Source organism: Zeus faber (genome assembly GCF_960531495.2).
Source record: "Zeus faber genome assembly, chromosome: 6".
In the NCBI taxonomy this organism is placed as follows: Eukaryota; Metazoa; Chordata; class Actinopteri; order Zeiformes; family Zeidae; genus Zeus; species Zeus faber.
In genome coordinates this window covers 15,225,892-15,246,233 of record NC_137201.1, presented here as the reverse complement: position 1 = coordinate 15,246,233, position 20,342 = coordinate 15,225,892, and the positions used below count along the sequence as shown (strand labels likewise).

The 20,342-nt window shown below is 47.5% G+C and overlaps 1 protein-coding gene across 1 annotated transcript in view; it reads left to right on the top strand.

The window, feature by feature from the left end:
• ldlrad3 (low density lipoprotein receptor class A domain containing 3) overlaps positions 1-20,342 on the top strand; it is a 101,577-nt gene that overhangs the window by 19,575 nt on the left and 61,660 nt on the right. The window contains exon 2 of the mRNA XM_080002496.1: positions 14,689-14,835. Within this exon, the coding sequence (XP_079858622.1) occupies positions 14,689-14,835 (147 nt within the window). The remainder of the gene's footprint in view (positions 1-14,688; positions 14,836-20,342) is intronic.

Here is a 20,342-nt window from a genome sequence, read left to right as displayed (position 1 = left end):
TTTTGTTAAAAAACATATTATATCTCATATTTTATACTTTTTCTGTGTGTCTATTTGCTCCTCTATATGCTGTTTTACATTGCTGATGGTGGGGTCCGTCTTTTCTGACAAAAATGCAAAGATCAGGCAACATGCCTGATCACTGATTGCTGTGAATTTGATACAGCAGAGTAGCTACATGTGGTCAGTAAACTGTCGATATTATATAACATTTCATAAAAAAAGAACTGCACCCTTGGAATAAAAACAATCCCCACCTAGTGCGAGTTGCGGTTCAGGTCTTGGCCCCGTGGTCGGCGGGTCGCTGTGCCGCTGGGGTCGCCTGCCCCGCGGGCGGGGTGGTGGTGGCGGCCAGCCGTGCCGTGGCTGGTTAAGCGTTGGGTCTGGTCCTGGGACCCGGGCGGGGACATGAGCCTGGCTGGGTGTGCTCGGCGCGGGGCTCCCCATGTGGTCTCCTTTGGTATGGGGCGGACTCCTGTTGTCTCACCGGGCTGCCTGGGTACCTGTCCTCTGGTGCTCTCTGGGGTGGTCACTGGGGGTGCTGGCCATGGGTGGGGGGCTGTGGGTGGATGGGCGCTCGAGGCCCGTGACTGGGTGGGGTGTCTGGTCGGCTGCAGTCGGGCGGGCCGCGTTGTTGTGCGGAGCGCGGGGCATGGGGGTCCCGTCGGCTCGCCTGCGGGGTGGGCGGTTCGGGGCGGGGTGTCAGTCGGTCTGCGCGGGACCTGGCTCCAGGCCTGCCGTCCGTGCCTGGCGCCCTTGGCCCATGCCCTGCGCCTGCAGCTGCGTCTTGTGCCTGCACATGGGGTTGGGTTGTATGTGTGTGCCTCAGGGGCGTGGGGTCTCTTCGTGCTCCCTGGGACTGGGTTATGTTCCTCGGGGGCCGGGCATCGGGGTTGCTCCACGGGTTTCTCTGGGGGCCTGGGGGTCTCATCACAGGAGCGCGCCCGCCACGAGCCTGTTTCCTGTTTCCTGTTTTTCAATACATGTTGTCCTCCAATGTTTATGTTTTTCCTGTACATGTTGTTGTCTGTTTCTATGTTTATGTTTTTCCATGTACATGTTGTTGTCTGTTTCTATGTTTATGTTTATTTGTCTCACCCATTAGTTGTTTATAGACCCAAACATGGTAAAATAGTTCTCCAAAGAGGGGAGTTGGTGGCGGTTCTGTGTAACAAAAAACTGTGCTCTTGTCATTCTACAGGTCGTCCACAGGACAGAGTTATTGCAGCAGTTCCTGATGATTAAAGAATGAATTAAGAGTTGCATTGCAGGTTTAGAACTTGAACTCCACTTGCAGACTAACTCTGTCCTAGATGCAATAGCATACAAACACTCTGTGTTGTATGCCCAGCATGCTGACAGCAAAGGTTAAAAAAAAAAAAAAGAAACATCCCCACCGAATGTGAAATCCTGAAAAATCTGTCACAGTTATGAATGGAATTCTGTGACTTGCAGTGTAATCCACCCAACATAAACGCTCTCATGGATGCCACTAAATTCAAACACAAATTACTCTTTAATATAAGTTATACTTTTTGACTTTATTCTCTACACAATGCATTCACATTTCGTGCTCAGTGGCGTTCTGGATAATGCTGCATTGTACAATTTTTTGATTTATTTAATTAAAACTGAGAATATATCATGAATATCATAAAATATTATCACTGCGGCGTTTTAAAAGCAATACCAGTATATCTTGAGCTATTTGCTATTCCCACCATTCCAAGGCCGGAAAGGCTTGTAAATCCTCCATTGATTTTCATTTGCTAATGAATACCAGTATATCTTCAAATACAATAAATTACCCAGCCCTCCCTGTACCTCGTCTGAATTTTCATTACCTTATAATAGCAACATTCTTCAACGTCATATTTACCAAGTCGTTTAAAGAATTAATCTACTGTTGTTGACAATGTCCACACAGTTAGAATGTAATAACGACATTATTCAGAAAAAGTATGCATTTTATCCGCTCTGATTTTTAAAATGATTGCCAAACGCCAGACTTAATTTTGAGCTATTTGTTATTCCCTGCGTGAGGCTTGTAAGGCTCTTAAATCCTCCCGTCAATTTTCATTCGCTAATGAATGGCGACCTTTTTTGTTGATTGTTCTGCAGACAACATTTCGGATGATATCTTCCAAACGAAACACGATCGGCATGTCTTCCGCAAAGCTTCCACCTCGGCAGCCTTTTTGGGGTTCCCCGGCACAGGCCGTGCGCTCGGTGAAGAGCCCAGGCCGCTCGACTCACCGGTGTCATCTGAGGCCGACGCTGACGGCTCTACCGGGCTGCCATCTTTCCTCTCCATTTCGCCGGCACAGCTGAAATGCAAAGGCTCCGACTCCAAGGAGAGCTCTGATTGCAGTGGCTGTGATTGAGTTTGGTTTTCGGCGGCTGTTTACCAGTGCACGCGTGTGTGTGTGTGTGTGTGTGTGTGTGTGTGTGTGTGTGTGTGTGTTGCGGGGGACGGACGGCCTCGTGTTATGAAGGGGCGACACTTAGTTTGGTGTCAGAGACGGGCCAAGGTGTGGCGTCAGAATGAATGGGAGAGATTCGTTTGACAGCTCCCTTCCTTGGGACGGATGAGGAGCTGAGGACCTGGAAGAGGTCATTTTGGCCGGCTGGAGCTTTGTGCGTGTGTGGATGAGGGTGTGTGTGTGTGTGTGTGTGTGTGTTTTTGTGTGTGTGATGTTTCATGTCCGTTTGTAGTGCGCATCCCTTTCTGGTTCTTTTATGTGCCAGCCTGTTTTTATATAATTTTTCAGGTTCTTTAAGTGTGTGGTCTACATCAAAACACACACACACACGCACACGCACACACGCACACACACGCACACATGCACACATTGTACTTACATATGTCTATGTTAGTGTTGAGCAGCACGCTCTTCAGTGCCAAATTCTGAATCTCATTCTAGTTGTTGTCGCCCCCTCCTCCTCCTCCTCCTCCTCCCTGTGAAGGTAATCCCAAGGTGATGTTAATAGGCTGCCATGCCGTTGAAAACGCCGCTCTCATCCCCCAGAGGATTAGATGGTCGAACGCTTTTCCTTGAGCTCGAGCCAAAGCGCTTAAGACAACATCTCCCAACAACAACACAAACAGAAGCAACTTGTTCCGAGGCGCTCCTCATACCGCCGCTTGCCGTGCAGCCGTGGTATCTTTACCAATATCCTCCCAATATGTGTTGGAATGGTGTTTTTCCCTCACGTAGTAGTCGCTGATGGACTGGAACGGTGACCGGTTTCAGTCTGAAGCGACATCATGGCATGGCGGTCCCGTTGTGATCTGTGATCCCGGATTAATGGGAGATCAGGCCGGTGATTAATAGGGCCTTGTTTACCCGAGCCAGGCTAATTTGGCCGCTCGGCGGTGTCCAGACGCAGTCACTGCAAGGCCTATTTAGCACCAGGGAGGGTGCTAAATTAATTCTTAATAGTAAGGCAAGGGCTAATGGAACAATCAGTGTTCGTTATGTTGACAAAGATTTTGATGTGTGTGTGTGTGTGTGTGTGTGTGGGTGTGTGCGTTTTCAGCATGCAGAGGGAAGTTTCATGCGGCGTTGTTGATTCAGGGAATACTTTTCTCACAATACTATGTTTTCTTTTCAGACACCGATATCATCTTGAGTATCTGAGAATGATTTCAGAGTCGCTTGGAGAGTAAGACCAATAATCCCAAAAGTAAGAATGATTAGAGAAGCGTTCGCTGACAAATGACGGTGATCCTTCATGGTCTAAATTGATGACTCCAAACTGAAATTGAGTAAAACATTCATTTTTATTAAATGCATTTTGCAGCGCAGTGCGATATTTCATTCTCCTTGACTCTTCCATTTTTCTTCCTAGCAGCTGTAGCCTGAATGCATTTATAGTATTCCTTCAGATGACGCTCCTGCACGTGCTTTATCACGTTTGCTCTGTCAGAAAAGTGGCCAAATTCCTCCTGCAACATTGCAATTACATACCTTGCCTTCCCAAAGCACGGCTCTGGTTAATGCGGACGTCCACCAGGGAGTTTGTTGATGGCCGTTGCCAAAAAGGGACAAATGATTCAACCTCTCCGTCTATCCAGGGGTCGGGCGCGACGGGCAAAACCCTAAGAAATTTGGAAACAATGTGGCTTTTGGAATCAAGAGGAAACAAGAGAGCAGACACACTCATGTTCTGTCGTCACGTCAGTCGCCGATTTATTGTGTCCTGGCGTTGGCGTTAACAGGGGGACGGAACAAGGGGAATTAAGCTGGTCTGGGAAGTAAAGCTGGTCTTCAGTGGTGCAAGAGAATACCCGCCAGTCTCTCTCATTATATTTCTCTTTCTCTCTCATTATGGCCGGTCTTGCTCGCTCTCTCTTTTGTTCTCCATAACTCTCTCTCTCTCTCTCTCGCGCGCTTACTGCAGAGCAATTCGAGGCCACAGATGTAGCATCAATAATTCAGCCTCCAAAACAACGAGGCTAAAGAGGGTTTGTCTGCTCCCCTCCCTGTCGAGCTGTTGGCAGGTCTCTGGGTGGGCAGATCCTGGCAGAAAAAGCTTTTTCTTTTCTTTCCCACCCCAGACCAAAAATAAACGGTCTGTTAATGGGCACCATACCCGTTATTTATATCTTTATCAAGACTCTGAAAACTCGCCAGTACCGGAAAAGCCCAGAGTTCAAAAAGTCACCGTTTCGGCCGAGGACGAGGGGGCATAAGCTCCACTGATTTCCGCCACAAACTCTTTTCCAGAAATGCTGCAGGAAAATGGGAGCTGTGTGATCTGCGTCTGAAGTCCACTGTGAGTGTGCGAAGCATTGTCAGCTCCGAAGGGCTTCGGGCTGGATGGTCACACTGAGGCTGTGTGTGTGTGTGTGTGTGTGTGCGTGCGTGCGTGCGTGTGCGTGCGTGCATGCGTGCGTGCGTGCGTGCTCGCTCCCTAATAATGTCTTTTCGGGGGGCTGGGGTCACACTTATTCTTCACAGTCAAGATTTGAATAAACAAAACTGCATAAATATAATCAGTGTCATCTCACATATCAGACCAAATTGCATCATAATGGAATATTTATATATATATATATATATATATATATATATATATATATATGTATATTCTATTGCAATGTCTGCGTGTATAGAGAACGTTTCCTTCCTTCCCACCCCCCCTAATCTGTCAGAGATGTACAAATCTGTGCAAAACAGGCTCCCAGCAGATTGTATGCAAGTCTATTTTGCACATCACAAGAGCAACCTTTTTTTCCCTGTATATATTTTTTTCTTTGCGCTTTTGTTTTCTACCCGGCTGCCACCCCGACTGTTGGACCTTTTTGTTCTTTGTTCTTGTTTTCTGAGTTGACAGCTTCTCTGGGTAACAATCAAACACATTTCAGGAGAAAAAATATCCATATAGACAACTCTGTGGCAGCTGGAAAACTTCATGAGGGATTATGAAAGATTGATTTGTGGCATAATACACATTTGGATTCGACAGAATGATAAGTGTACACAATACATTAAATGGATACTGTAATTCTTTGGGAAATTGGCTTTTTATTGACTTGTGGGTTGCCAGTTATGAATTGCAATGCCTCGAATATGAGTGTCGACCAAACTCAGCTGACTGAACTGGCAACCCTTAGCATCGTTGAAATGAACGGGAGTTCTTAAAAGACTTGGCATTACTGAGTCGATGAGATATCGAAAGATGCTGACTCAGCATCTTTAGCAGCTTGTTGAGTGGTTTACCGTTGGCACATTTGAGAAAACCAACCATTTTGTGCCGTGGAAGTAAGAATATTTCACATGCAGCACATTGTCGCTGAGTGAGGTGCGGTGTATTGAAGGCTGAAAGGGTTTGGTGATTCTAGGGAGGTGGCTTGTTTTCCCTCAATATAGAAAGAAGTATAGCCATCCTCGTTCCGCATCTCTTCTCTCTTCCCCGAACAAAAATAAAAGGGAAATAGAGGATAATGTTGTTTTTTTTTCCGTTGCGGTGCACTCGGAATGGGATGCGACAGCGGAGCTGCGCTGGCAGCTTCCTGTCGGAGGGAATCTCACATCCCCTTCCTCCACCCAGCGCTGCCAGAGGAAGACTGACTGACATCAACGCCGCTTGGAACTCCCTCTTTTCCGTCCTCGCCTGCATCCTTCTTGCCCCCCCCCACGCCTCAGACCGCTGCCATCTTTCCGCTCCTCGCTCGGTTCCGCTGCCTCGCACGGACTGTTTTCCTTGGCATGTGTCATGCAGTGTGACGCTGTGTGGCCCACATATCACGTATCACATGTCAAAGTCACAGCTTCAAGTGCACACGGCCGCAGAGCAGCCATTCAAGTGCAGCGACCCCCACCCCCCCCCCCCCCCCCACGGGATATGATACAACATAGACAAAATGATATCGCTGCAATTCAAGACTGTGGGGAATTGTTGAGAGACATTCAAAAAAAAAAATGTATTAAAAATGCAATGCTCAGGTCAGGTCATCACAACTTGCAACTTGGCTGGGAATTGGTCCTATCCATGACTGTTTTTTGGGATGGTTGAGGCCAAATCACAGAACAATTACTTATCGAAGAGAACTGTCTCATAGTCAAGGAATGATTCTTCTGACTGACAGGAAGTAGACCACCGGGATAAACATCCCATTGGTTTCTACGTACATTCCAGTAGCGTGGCAGTTGCGTATTTCCACTCTATATGAACAGACGCGCTTGTTCTACGTTCTTGCACATGCGCCACCCGGTTATACAGTTGGATGCATGAAGCGCGGCGTATCGTCTGCCGCCAGTTCGTGAGGTAATGCCAGAAATGACCCGAAAAGGAAATGGTTTTGGTGGGTGCTCGGTCAGATCTCTGCGATCTGTGGTTAAGGCTGCGTCGTAAGGCTCCTCTACCGCCATGTGCAGAACCTTCCGTGATAACATCTGTCCTCCAGGCACTATTTTGCAAGGGCACCGGTGTACATTAGACCTGCCATGGAGGATTCTTATTGGTTTAACTGCTGGCTAGTGTTTTATTTTTTTTTTTCCCCACCTTAAAATGATAACGTGTCCTGCTCTTTCTCCTTTGGGAGGGAGGTCCGACCAAGCGAGACTAAGGACGGATTGATAAAGGGAGTCCCGTGTTGACATGACTTGGGGCCGGAAGCTGAACGTAAAGGAATGGAAGTCACACCCAGGACAGGAGATGACTTGATTCACAGAAGATACTTTTTTTTTTGTCATTTGTATGCATCTCAGTTTCCCAGTTCTCAAATATTATATCAAGTTTTATAGCAAGTTTTTCAAGATGTGGAACTTCATTTTCTATAGCTTTCTATCAGTTCGCTGGGAAACCCACATTCTCTATCACCAAAAACATCACCTTTTCTTTTTGAAATTGCTTATTTTTTTCACCCCCTCTTTTCCTCCTTATGGATTTATTGTGGAAACTATATTTATTTCCGCCAGCAATAAAACGATGGCAAAGTCAAACAAATCTATTTTGTATTATTGCCTGCCTCCATCTAGATTTCTACAATCATTTAATTATTATAAAAAAAATGGGAACCCCAGTGCCATGCAACGGCGTCCTCTGTTTCTCTGTCATTTCCTGCGCCCCATTAAGGACCTCCATGCTTCCTGCTGCTGCTGCCCTGTGTCGGTCTGGGTGGTATCTTTAATTGATGCAGGCCAGAACCCTCGTTGTTGTTCCTATTTATACTGGACGCTTCACTGAGCCCGAGGAGCTGGAACTCGGATCCCTCCTTCTCTCCGGGACGCTCCCTCTATCTCTCTGTCCTCTCCCCCACACACATTCAGCGAGAGAGAAAGCCAAATTACTTCTACCTCCCACTGTGCCTCAGAACCTCCAAGCAGCCAGCCCCATTAAGAACAGTATGTAATTGGAAAACATTCTCCCCGGTTGGTATTTTTATTCAGAGCCGGGGCCATATTGATCCCCTCCCCTCTCCCCCCTTTGTCCACTTCTTCCCCGGCACAAAAAGGACCCATCCTTCCGTGCTCTGCGTTCGGTAAAGCCGGATGAAACGAAAAACGATCGCCTTCCAACGGAATCTCGCGTAATTTCACAGCCAAACGCGGCGTTGTCGCGACGTCGGTGGCGCGGACCAAAAAGAGATTATCGACGAGGAATACAAAACTGTTTGGAACGGGGAAACATTCAGCTCAGCCGTCATCCCCATATTGCATTGTGTTTTGATGCCTCTCTCGGCCTGGTGCTACTTTCTATCATCTCATCGACTGCGGGTGGATACCGCGCGCTCCCAAACACTTTCCCAACGACTTTTTCCCTGCTGCCATTTTGAGCTTTGACTCATCTCCTCGACCGCGGCTAATCAATGTGGGTCCGATTTCAAAGTCCACTTGAGCGGACGGGGGGTCAGAGCGGCGGTGTTGGAGCCAATAGCTGTCGCCGATATAGATTTTTATATCACCTGACCTTTGAAGCTCTCGGCTCAGAGCAGAGAACTTGATTAGAGGTGCTGTTATTGGAAATCTGAGGGCAGAAAATGATATTACCGCCAGATCACTCTCTTTCTTCTTTATTGCCACTCTGTCTCCATCTCTCCCACTGTGACTCTTTCTCCATCCCCGTCCCCGTCCCCCCTCTCTCTCTCTCATTCTATATTTGCCGGGAGTCTTGTATTTTCTTATAGCATGCCTCGCACATACCCAGTCTTCTTTGTAGGTGTTTTTTGCCATAGACTGTATCCTACATTTTAATTTAACGAGGGGGATTTCAACAAAATTCCCCTTTTCAATACAGGTTCTGCGGATTTCCTCAGCTCTCTGTAACTAACGAACGGTGTGTGTTTCCTATTCTTTGATTTGCTTTCCATGCTGTCTGTATCCAACCAGCAGCGGAACGGGAGGCTCAGATTTAATACAAGCACTAGATCTCACATACCCACCAATATCCAATATTACTATTACATAACTCAGCTATTATCATTTGAATGGCTACCGCAGGAGAGTGCCGAGAGTTGCGTCGGGGATGGTTTTGCTCAAAAAAATATATATATAAATAAATTCACTTTTCGTTCCACTGGGAAATTAGACTCGTGTGCACCGGTAAGTTCATTTTTATTTCAGAATGTAAATGTGGGAGGGAAGGTGCATTTAATGTAACAGCAGCATGAGCAGAGATAAAAATTGGCCGGAGATTCAGAATTTAAACTCGAGCAAACCAAAGAAAAAAAAAATCAGCCAGTCATGACAATTAAAGAATGTATCTAGCTGCCGCCCTATAGATTCTATGCGGCCCCTGTGTTTCAGCAGTATAAATAGGACTCTCTGTGGATAGAGAGATGGTCGGGGGGAAGGCAGGGGATGGGTGTGCGTAGACAGGGACAGTTTAGCCAATATTTACCCTGAGTAATTGGCCCACACTCTCCCAGTGAGATACACAGGGGTCCGCCGTCATCTCCACCTTATCTCGGCCAATTCTCTGTCAGACACACACACACACACACACACACACACACACACACACACGCACACATTAACGTGCACACACACACACACACACTGTGTTGGGGTAGGGGTGCACCTCATAAGAAGAAAGACAATAAACGTAAATAGCATTGGGAATGAGTGAGTGAGTCACTGTGGCCAAACAGAGATGTACTCAACAGCCAGATTACTTTTCTTCAGGGCACCTTGGAAAGTTTACAGTAGTAGAGGAAACAACCATAACCGGTCTTAGGATGCTTTCCGCATCCTAAGACCGGAGTTGCCATCTCTCATGCTTTTTGGCATGAGACAGAGGCTTTCAGGCTCTCTCTCACCTTCTCAAGCTTCCAAAACAAGTCCCAAATAAAAGACACAGCAAAGCCTCTCCAGATGAAACTAATTTCCTACTTGACATCGACAATGTCAGGTTTTACAGCCTGCACAGACGTTTGAGTGGCTATTTATTTTCAAAAGACTGTGGTCAAGTGAACAGTAGTTTTGGAAACCCAAGTTCCACCAGCCACCGTTTCTTCTTTGTTGCACGAGTATTTGTGTAATTATAGTACTATCTCTACCCCTGGAACTAAACTGAGGTTCTCACGGGTACTGTAGAAAGATGGATGAAAAACGGTTTCTCAATATGTGTCCTGATAATTAAACTCGGTTCCTCATGAAAAATAATTTAAATAGGTTTACTAACAATTACAATACATTCTACTTTTTAATGTCCTTCTCTTTGTCCTCATTTACTCAAGGAATACCGAGTTTGACCTTTAAAATAATTGCTTTGCGGGCAGTTTTAAAGGATTCCTCTTCCCCTCCTCGTCTCCTTGCGCATGCTTGTGCACAATCTGGGGGGCGTTTTCAACGACCATTTTGAAGAAATCTTCTGTTAACCGTAGCACTGATCTTAAATAAAAGGCTAAAAAATGTTTTCACCACCAGACCACCCCATTATGCGTCTTTTTGTTGACGCCACTCTTCAGGGACAAAGCTATGCACCCTATTAGGGATGCCACGGTGAGGAATCTTTCCCACCAGTTAATAAACTCATGACAGCACCAGTTTTACCAGTAACACCAGGCCACAAAGTTTCCCCGTTATGCACGGGAGACAGGTCCCAATCTCGACCCGATCGAAGGTCTTGAGCTTTTTTTTCTCCTCCTGTGATGAGTTAAATGTGACTCCACAGACTGCGCTGCAACTGTGCTGTGCTGCAAGAAGCAGACACTTTTACTTTCAGTTTTGTAGCGTCCGACTAATTAGAGGTTTTTAATTTGATTAATCTCGGCGCTGATACGTGAAAATGAACGAAATGGGTTTTTTTCTATTTAAAAAAAAAAAGCAAGTAATGTCATCGGTGTATGCCCGAACACCGTGTAGCACAGGTTATCACAGCAACCCTACACCCTAAATATTCAATATGAAATAGCAACACGTTGCCATTGATCAGGAGTGAAAGTGTGGAGCTGGAACAAAGCTGCCCGAACAGAGAACATCCATGCAGGGTTTATGTGTGTCCTCTTCATCTGCCTCATTCACTGTTTTCAGGAAGCATCCTTTTTGGTCCTGAATGACAAGCCAATGTCATATTCTCAATGTTAACTTGACAAGGTCTCGGCACAATCATAATTGCAATAGACAACGACAGTCACAAAGATGGATATTTGATGTTGTGCATGCCCGCACAAGCACAATAAATAACAGAGTGTGTTATCAATCTCACTCCAGCCAGTTGACCAAAGTGGGAAAACCTGTAAGATTGTAGGGGTTTTTGTTTTAATCGACTTTAAGCCATATGTGTAAGGGAGCGGGGGGGAGGGGCAAGGGCCCAGGAACAAGGTGTTTACCTTTCAAATCATTCAACCCCCAGTACGGTACAGAACCGACACAGGGAACTTCTTCTGGGATTCACCATTAGCAGCCATTGGCTGAAGTAGCCTTTTCTGTCTCTTTCTCACTCTGTCGCTTTCCATTTTGACTTTCTTCCTCACGCACGGCACACAAGGTCCACTCTGTCTCTAGTTCTCACCTTCTCTCGACTTCTTTGAAGTCTTCCTACTTGCCGCTCTCTCGCTCTTTCGCCGTTCTGTGTAAAGTTTGAACACACACACACACGTGTTCTATCTGCTTGGCGCCGCCCTTTGTGGTTGCGTGCGCGAGCACTCCCTGTCGATTACGCACATATTTTTCTTAATTTTACTACACCATGTTCGTCAAAAACTCATCGGCAGTGATCTCCTACGACCGCGATGCATTCGTGGATATAAAATATTCCCTGAAAGAACAACTTTGGGACATTTTATCTGCTGATCCAGAGTGGTCGATTGTGGTCGGTGGAGATTTTACACGCCAACACTCTCAAAAAGGAAATGAACAACAACAATGTAGTCGCTGTTCCGAGGGTGGGCCGATGGAGCAAGCACCGCGTTAAGCGAGGCGTTAGGATCAGAATGAGAACGTAACTTTACTACTCTGTGTCTTCTGCCTGACGGAAACATGGCTGAACCCACTGGTGCTGGACCAAGCCGTACGTCCAGCCGAGGCCTTCTCTGTTTTCAGATCGGGGGAATCAGGGAAATCCAAGGGTAGCGGCGTCTGCATCATGATTAACAGCAGCTGGTGTAACTCCAATAACATCGACACAGCACTATCAGACCTGTATGATGTGTTGTACGGACTTCAAATCAAACGTCTCGACGCGGCTGTGGTGGTGGCTGGGGACTTTAACAGGGCGAACCTTAGAAACCGTGGATCGATGAATCCATCCGCGGTGCTATAAATGCTCGCAGGGCCGCTAACATCGAAGGTCTTGTATCCGGAAACACCACTGGAACTACCCTCCCCTCCTTGCATGACTTATACCCCAGGAGGTGTGGTAGCAGAGCCCGCAGGATCATGAAGGATCCTCACCACCCCAACAACGGACTCTTCCAGCTGCTGCGGTCAGGCAAGCGCCTCCGCTTGCGTGAACAGAGAGACTGAGACGGAGTAAGGACTGTCAACGCTGAACTCACCAGGGGCCCCTTACTGAGACACACACATAGGCCCCACTGCCTTACTGTACCGTCTGTTGCACACAGTACTGTATCATTGTACTGGGTTATAGCATACTGTATTGCTGTTCTGTTCAGTGTTACTGTATTTTTGTGTCGTACTGTTGTATACTGTACTGTATATCTCCACACACACTACCTCACTTCATTCACATGCCACTTTACTGCACATATCTGTATATACAAATAGTCTATTCCTCTTATTTCTATTTTGTATCCCACTCATTATATGACCTTTTCACTTTTATTTTATTGTATTTACTAACTGAATTACGTTTTAGGAATCAGTTCTGCAGTTAGTTTAGTTAGTTAGTAATTAGTTACCTATTGCGTCAGTAAGTACTTATTGTGCATAATCTCCGCGTGAGTTGCAGTGATATTTCACTGCATATATGTATGCTTGTATCTACGTATATGTATGTGATACATAAACATCTTGAAATGTTGAAAATGTTCTCTCGGGACGTTCTTTCCTTTGTACTTGTTCTATTGTAAACCGATCAGCAATACGTGTGTGATGCCTTTGCGCGTCTATACACAAACGCTAATCTGCAACCCCCCCCCCCAAAAAAAAAAAAAAGGGTTGCTGGCCCGAGAGCAGTCCCTGGTATTCTGAGTGTGAGGAGTCGGCGTGCACCTTTTAATCAACATGCTCCCACGATAGCCCCAGGCCTGTCAATGAGAGAAGGGATATTTGGAAACGCTGCAGAGTTTCTGTTGTCCCTCCCTCTCTCCCGACCAACCTTTATTGCAAGAGACAAAAGCAGGGCTTGCATCATCACCTGACAGCCTCCTGGTTTATAGCAGGATCTTGATGGCTTCCGAAACCTGCCATTGTGAAAGGACAAGAAGCGGAGGTATGATGATGCAACACCGGGGGACTTCTGAGTGCACGTCCGCCTCTGAGCTGGCGTATGGGGAATTTGTCAGATATTAAAAGTATTGAAAGTCCAAATTTGGAATGTGGCTTCGTCTTCGTAAAAGTTAAGATTGTCTGCCGGTACTTCCATCTGCCCCCCCGGGGTGAAAAATGAAAATGTACTTTTATAAGCCTGCGTGTTGCTTTCCTGTGTTTGCTCAGATGATGCAATAAAGAAATCCGCTCTGCACCCGGCATGTTACTTTATCTGATGGGTTTTTGAAGTCTAGACGGAATCATGAAAGCTAACTCTTAACTCTAAACAGCAATAAACGCAGGCCCTCTCATCTCCACTAGGCTAATACACGTTAAATGTTATTACAATGGGACCCTTTTTTGTACCATTACCCTCTCTTCCATCGCCAATATCCTTCACAGTTCTCCAGGCAGTCAGTGGTGGGTCTTAAAACCGTTGATTGCACCAGGCGATCAAGCGGTACCTTGTGTTGCAGAAGCGCAACGTGCGCGCTCGGCCCGCGATTGTTCTCCAAAGGAAGTTTAACCATCCCCAACGGTCGAGTCCTTCGGCGTGGTAGCGCTAAAGTGCTATCACCCTCCATCCAAGACACCTCATTAGAGCCTGCTGGCTTTGTTTATTGGCTTTAGCCACTCACCGCACAGTGTGAAACCTCAGCCAGAAGAAAATGCCTCGCATTCCAGACCATTAGCCTGTGGCTGCACCGCTTTAACGCCAACAGTCCAAAAGTAGTCCAAGGAGTGTCTGTTCTATTGGATAGGACACTTTATAATGTGAGTGTGTGGGTGTCGGCAGGGGTTTAAACTGGAATTTGTGATGCAAATTAAATTTTTTACCAAACCTATTCAAGGAAGTTCAAATATCTGCCCTATTGTTTTCTGTCACATCTTTGGACATGCCTCTGTGTCCACAGTAACAGAGGTACAGTATGTGTTCATCAGCATTGATATCCTTATCTGCCCTGTTCTGATATTACCCCACACCAGAGTGACCGTTAACCTCACTTAACTTTTATCTTTGAGTGGAACTCTTCTGTTCTCACATTTGTATTCATGAGATTGCCCTTTGTTTATTTGTCCGATGGCTTTCTAAATACAGATATTGCTGCATAATATCGCCTTCCTTCTGTGTTTTGCAGTTATAATAGCTTTGCCTGTTTGGAGGTTCACGATGAATATCTCCTCAATGGAATATCGCTGTGCTCCGTTCTGAGCTTAATATTAGCCAAGGTAGATGTAATATTTGTGCTTTCTCTGGATCCGTCTGTCTGACCCCCCTCTCCCTCTCTCTCTATTTATCCATCAGAGAGCCAGCTGCTTCCAGGGAATAACTTCACCACTGAGTGTAACATCCCAGGGAACTTCATGTGCAGAGATGGGAAGTGTGTCCCGGGAGGCTGGCAGTGTGATGGTCTGCCCGACTGCTTCGACAAGAGCGACGAGAAAGGCTGTCGTGAGTCTGGTTTAGCATTCCTATTATCACCCCCCCGTCTCTCGTGGCTTCATGCTCTCCGTCTGTGGACAAATGAACCAAGATTGGCCATCCCTGGCTGTCTCTATCTCAATTTCCCATCCATAGAAATATGAGAGCCTTTTAAATGTATGCCTATGCCTTGTGTAAAAAAAAAAACGACATCTCTCTTCCCCCTCTTGCGTTCCTACTATGTCAGACCCTCAGCCCCAGTTTAACACCAGGGCAAAACTTAATACCATCAAAGCGGAGGCCAATTACATTTTGTGTGCCAGAATAGTAGCCCGTGCATAATGCCACTGTAAGGCGGTAGAGTAGTATTGCAGCTTTGATCCTGACACTGTTCGCCGGCTTTGATCTCTTCCCCTCAGCCTGAACTCCCAGGGAAGATGGGAATGTTGATGAGGGCGTAACTATGAGGCCTCTTCACGCTAAATGGGCCCCCCTGTCCACACTTGGATGGCAAATTCATCACTTTTCCACCCTCCCTCAGTACTCTCGGTTGTCCTCACTTTTTTGGGTTCTCCGTCTCCATTTCATCCCAGGATGTCTTGCCATTTGGTTTAAATGTAACGGGTCCGACCATAACAGTTGCCCAGATTTTGGCCATTGTCAACCATCTGACGTGGTCTGGTTCCCCTGTTAGGTTCCCTAATTTTCAATATGTAAAGAAAATGCGCTGTATACCTCTGTATGTTTCGAAACCTCTGCCAAAGAAAATTAGTTGCACATGGCACATAGCACATTGATTTCATTGTTGAAACTGTTGAAGGTGGGAACATTGAAATATGGATCATTGTCATTCAATTATACAATTATTGGAATTCAGCAACCATTTGTCACTATTGGCAACCAACAGCGGGTAGATGGTTGCCAACTTAGTAACCACTTCTTCAAGTTAGTGTCTGGCTGTACCTACAAGACTTGTTTAAGCTAACTTTTTTTAAATTTATTTGAGCTTTCTGGAGGAAAGAAAGCCTTTTATGGTCCATGCCAAGTTCCTGCCCCTTCCTGAAGAACTTACTCAACTTGCCCATGGTTGTTCTGAAGACTGGCTAGTCTGTGATTCTGTCACTACTCCTCCTTCTCCTCCTCCTCCTCCTCTTCTTCCACCTCCATCTCCTCCAGCAGTCAGCTTTTATGCTGCTCTCTTTCCCTCTCTGGCGGTTCCGAGTGTCAAAACAAGAGACCGTGTACAGTATCATGACTACGGTGGCCCTGAAGTGCAAATCACAACGGCAAACAGGAAAAGACAACAGCAAATTGCAAACAAATTAAAAAAAGAGGAAACACAATGACAAATCCCAAAAATTCTGCATTGCGAAGGCAATCATGGTTCCCTGAGAAGAACCAGATCTATTACTCATGGGACTGATCGTCAGATCATGTAATCCAATCAAAGACTCTGCATTCACACCAAATGGCAGAGGAAGTGACAACGCTGCACTTCCGTTCAGCCCCTGCGCGGGTCTATATAACCGCAGCCCCCACTTCCTCTCTTCCTCTTTTCGCTGCTGAGCGCCTTGGAGAGCACCGTACCGCAGCGCAGTAATAGATCTGGGAACCATGGTTGCCTTCGTAACCCAGATGTTCCCTATCACAGAGACTGCAATCTGTTATTCATGGGACCGAATACCATCAAGCGTCAGTATGGTGAACACCCAAGGGAGGCCCACATCTTAACATACCCCCAATGAAGTGTCTGTCCAAGAATTGCCAGCGGACATGTGAGTAAAATGCTTGTCGGATCAGTGCGCGAAACACATCATGTGGCAGCGCAGACCTAGTGACATCCAACTCGTAAAACCGCACAAACATATGTGGGGAACTCCAAGAAGCAGCCGGACATTTGTCCTCCACCGACGCAAAATGAAAATTCATTTTAATTAGATGCTTATTTAACATCCGCAGGTCTAATATCAGGCAGAAGTTTCCCTCTTTTTTCGACACCACAAAGTATCTGCTTTAGTTTCTGAGTGCCTCTCACTCTCTCGGGACACTCACTATTTTCTAGCAGGGAGTTTATCTCTCTTGTGAGCATCTAATTCTGATTGTCCAGGACCAAGGACTCTACACCTCCCCTGAAAGTAGGCAGAGGACGGGCGAACTAGATGACATAGGCCTTGGTCACAATCCTGAGGACCCACGAGTTCATCGTGCACACATTCACCTGGATGGGCCTGTGACCGCTTATTCTGCGGACCCACGGCCCGTCATGTATGGGCTTTGGGCAGGGCGACCCTGTGGGCACAGCGCACAATAAGTTGGCCACATGCCTGCTCAATCTGCGGACCCTTGGGTCTGTTATGCATGCAGTTCGAGCCTGGGCGCCTTGTGGGCGCCAATTGGTCAGCCGTGTGCCCACTCACAGCTAGTTGTTCCCCCGGGGCGATTTATTCAGATCAAAAATTCCCCCTGGTATAGCTTAACACTGTATGATATTAGGATTTATGATTCTCACCTTTAATTGTTGAATATGTAATTGAACAAAAACAGTGCTTTGTGGTACTGTGGGGCTTTGTGTGCAGCGAGCTAGTGTTTATAAAGGGGATATGCTGCACACTCAAAATGGCAGGTGTGGGGGACGAGAAGGGGGAGGGAGGCTAAAGCCGCTCTCCTGCTTTTGTGTCCTGGCCCCCACTGCGTGCTTGCCGGCCCTTAGATGGGAGGGGGACGTGTGGGGGGCGGCTTGTACCGGTCTTGGAGCCCGGTCAGGCCAAGCTGGAGGGCCCGATGTAGGGCAACACTGGCGCCCATGCTATGCCCAGTAGCCTGGGCCATGCAGCAGGTGAGGCAGAGGGAGAGGTCCTTGGCCTACCATAGCTAGCCAACCGGTAGCAGTGGAGCAGGGCCTGCGTAATAATGGTGCGGGCGGCCTACCCCGACTCCAAGTAGGCCTTCTCCGCCAGCAACACTAACTTTTTGGCCGCCTTGGAAGGTAGGCTGGGCCGGCGATAGGCCCTTCCACTGGAGGGAAGGACAGGTAGCCCAGCTCCTGGGCCTGCTACGTGGCGGTAGGCATTGAACCCCCTCACCGGCGCTCCCGCTGAGAAGGGGTAAGCCCAGCCCTTCACTAACTCCACATGCACCTCGCGGAACAGAGGAAGTATATATGGTCCTATTTCCCGAAAGCATGAGCGAGATGGTCTTGTATCCATTCTTGTACATTGTGTAGCAGTGGTCCAAAGTTCTTTCTCAAAGTCTCTTAAAGTTCTTTCTGGTGACACACGTTATGTGTTGATGGAAATTAGGCAGAACTTTTTTAAGGTTCGCCCTGTTAGAGTCCCCAGCCACCACCATGTTTTGAAGTCCGCACAATATATGCGGTGGAATACAAACGGCTGTGATGATGACCATGCTGAATTCCTGTGGGAGGTAGAATGACAGCATGAGATAGTCAGATTCAGCCAGCAGGAGCAGGAGAGACTCTTGATGTTGTTGGGGTTATACCAGCTGCTGTTGATCATGAGACAGACGCCTCCACCCTTGGATTTCCCGGACTCCCCCGAAATGTCTACGCGGAACATGGAGAAGGACTCGGCTGGATGTATGGCGTGGTCTGGCACCAGCAGATTGAGCCATGTCTCCGTCAGGCAGAGTGCGCAACAGTTTTTTTATGTCCCGTTGGAATCTAATCCTCGCCCAAAGGTCATCCATCGTATTTCACAGGGACTGGACATTGGCAAGAAGGATGCTGGGCAGAGGTGGACGGTAAGGTTGCATCCTCAATATGATCCAAATTCCGCCTAGCTTTCCGCAATGTTTCCTCCAGTGGTGCTCCCGTGGATCAGTGACTCCATTGTTGTTATTGTCTTTTTTTGATCGTGTTGGTGCGTAAAATCTCCACCGGCCACTCTGGATCAGCGGATAAAAATAAATCAAAGTCGTTCTTTCAGGGAATTTTTTATATCTGTGAGTAATCTACACGGAGCGTTTGCGCAGGCGACCACAGGGGGGGGGACGCCAAGCCGCTATAAAAAATAAGGACTCTGCCTCTGTCTGGAAAGAGTTAAGACAAATCACTAACCTCAAACTGAAAACGCCTCACTCCATGAATAACTCAAGCCTGGCCAACGACCTGAACAACTTCTACTGTCGCTTTGAAAGGCAATGGGACAGCCCTGAGACCATCGCCCTCGCCCCAACCTACCACCTCCACTTCCCCCACCACAGCAGGAGACTGGACCTCTTTACAGCTACCCACAACAGAGGCTCCCCTCTCCGTGACGACTCTTTCGATCCTGGAGAGGAACGTCAACAGGCTTTTCACTGAGGCAGAACTCCCGCAAAGCAGCCGGACCAGACTCTGTCTCTCCATCCACCCTCAAGCACTGTGCTGATCAGCTGTCTCCGGTGTTCGCAGACATTTTCAACACCTCACTGGAGGCATGCCATTTACCAGCCTGCTTCAAATCCTCCACCATCATCCCAGTCCCAAAAAGACTAAGGACCACAAGACTTAATGATTACAGACCCTTCGCCCTGAACTATGTGGTGATGCAGTCTTTTGAACGCCTTCTGCTGTCCCACCTCAAATCCATCACAGACCCTCTCCTGGACGCCCTGCAGTTTGCCTACAGAGCCAACAGGTCTGTTGACGATGCAGAAAACTCTGCCCTTCATTACATCCTCCAGCACCTGGACTCCTCAGGAACATACGCCAGGATCCTGTTTGTGGATTTCAGCTCTGCCTTCAACACAATCATCCCGGCTCTCTTGTAGGACAAGCTCTCCCAGCTGAGCGTGCCCGACTCCACCTGCAAGTGAATCACAGACTTCCTGTCTGACAGGAGGCAACACGTGAAGCTGGGAAAACACGTCTCTGATTCCCAGACCATCAGCACCGGTTACCCTCAAGGCTGCGTTCTCCTCTGCTCTTCTCCCTGTACATCAACAGCTGCACCTCCAGCAACCAGTCTGTCAATCTCCTGCCCAATGAAGGCGGACAAAACCACCCTCATGGGCTCATATCTGGTGGGGATAGGTCCGCCTACAGATGGGAGCTTGACCATCTGGTGACCTGGTACAGCCAGAACGACCTGGAGCTCAACGCAGTGAAGACAGTGGAGATGGTTGTGAACTTCAGGAAGAATGCAGCCCCAATCCCATCACCCTGTGACTTCCCAGTCGACTCTGTGGAGTCCTGCCACTTCCTGGCAACCATCATACCCCAGGACCTCAAGTTGGAACTGAATATCAGCTCCATCATCAAGAAAACCCAGCCGAGTATATACTTCTTGCGGCAGCTGAGGAAGTTCAACCTTCCAGTGACGATGATGGTGCGCTTTTACACCTCCATCATTGAGTCCATCCTCACCTTCTCCATCACCATCGGGTACACAGCTGCAACCACCAAGGACAAAGGCCGACTGCGGTATGTCATTCGCTTGGCTGAGAAGGTGAGTGGCTGCGGGAGGCTGTGGTCCAACAAGGTCAAAACCTCTCGCCACAAGAATAGTTTCTTCCAGTCTGCGATTGGCCTCATCAAC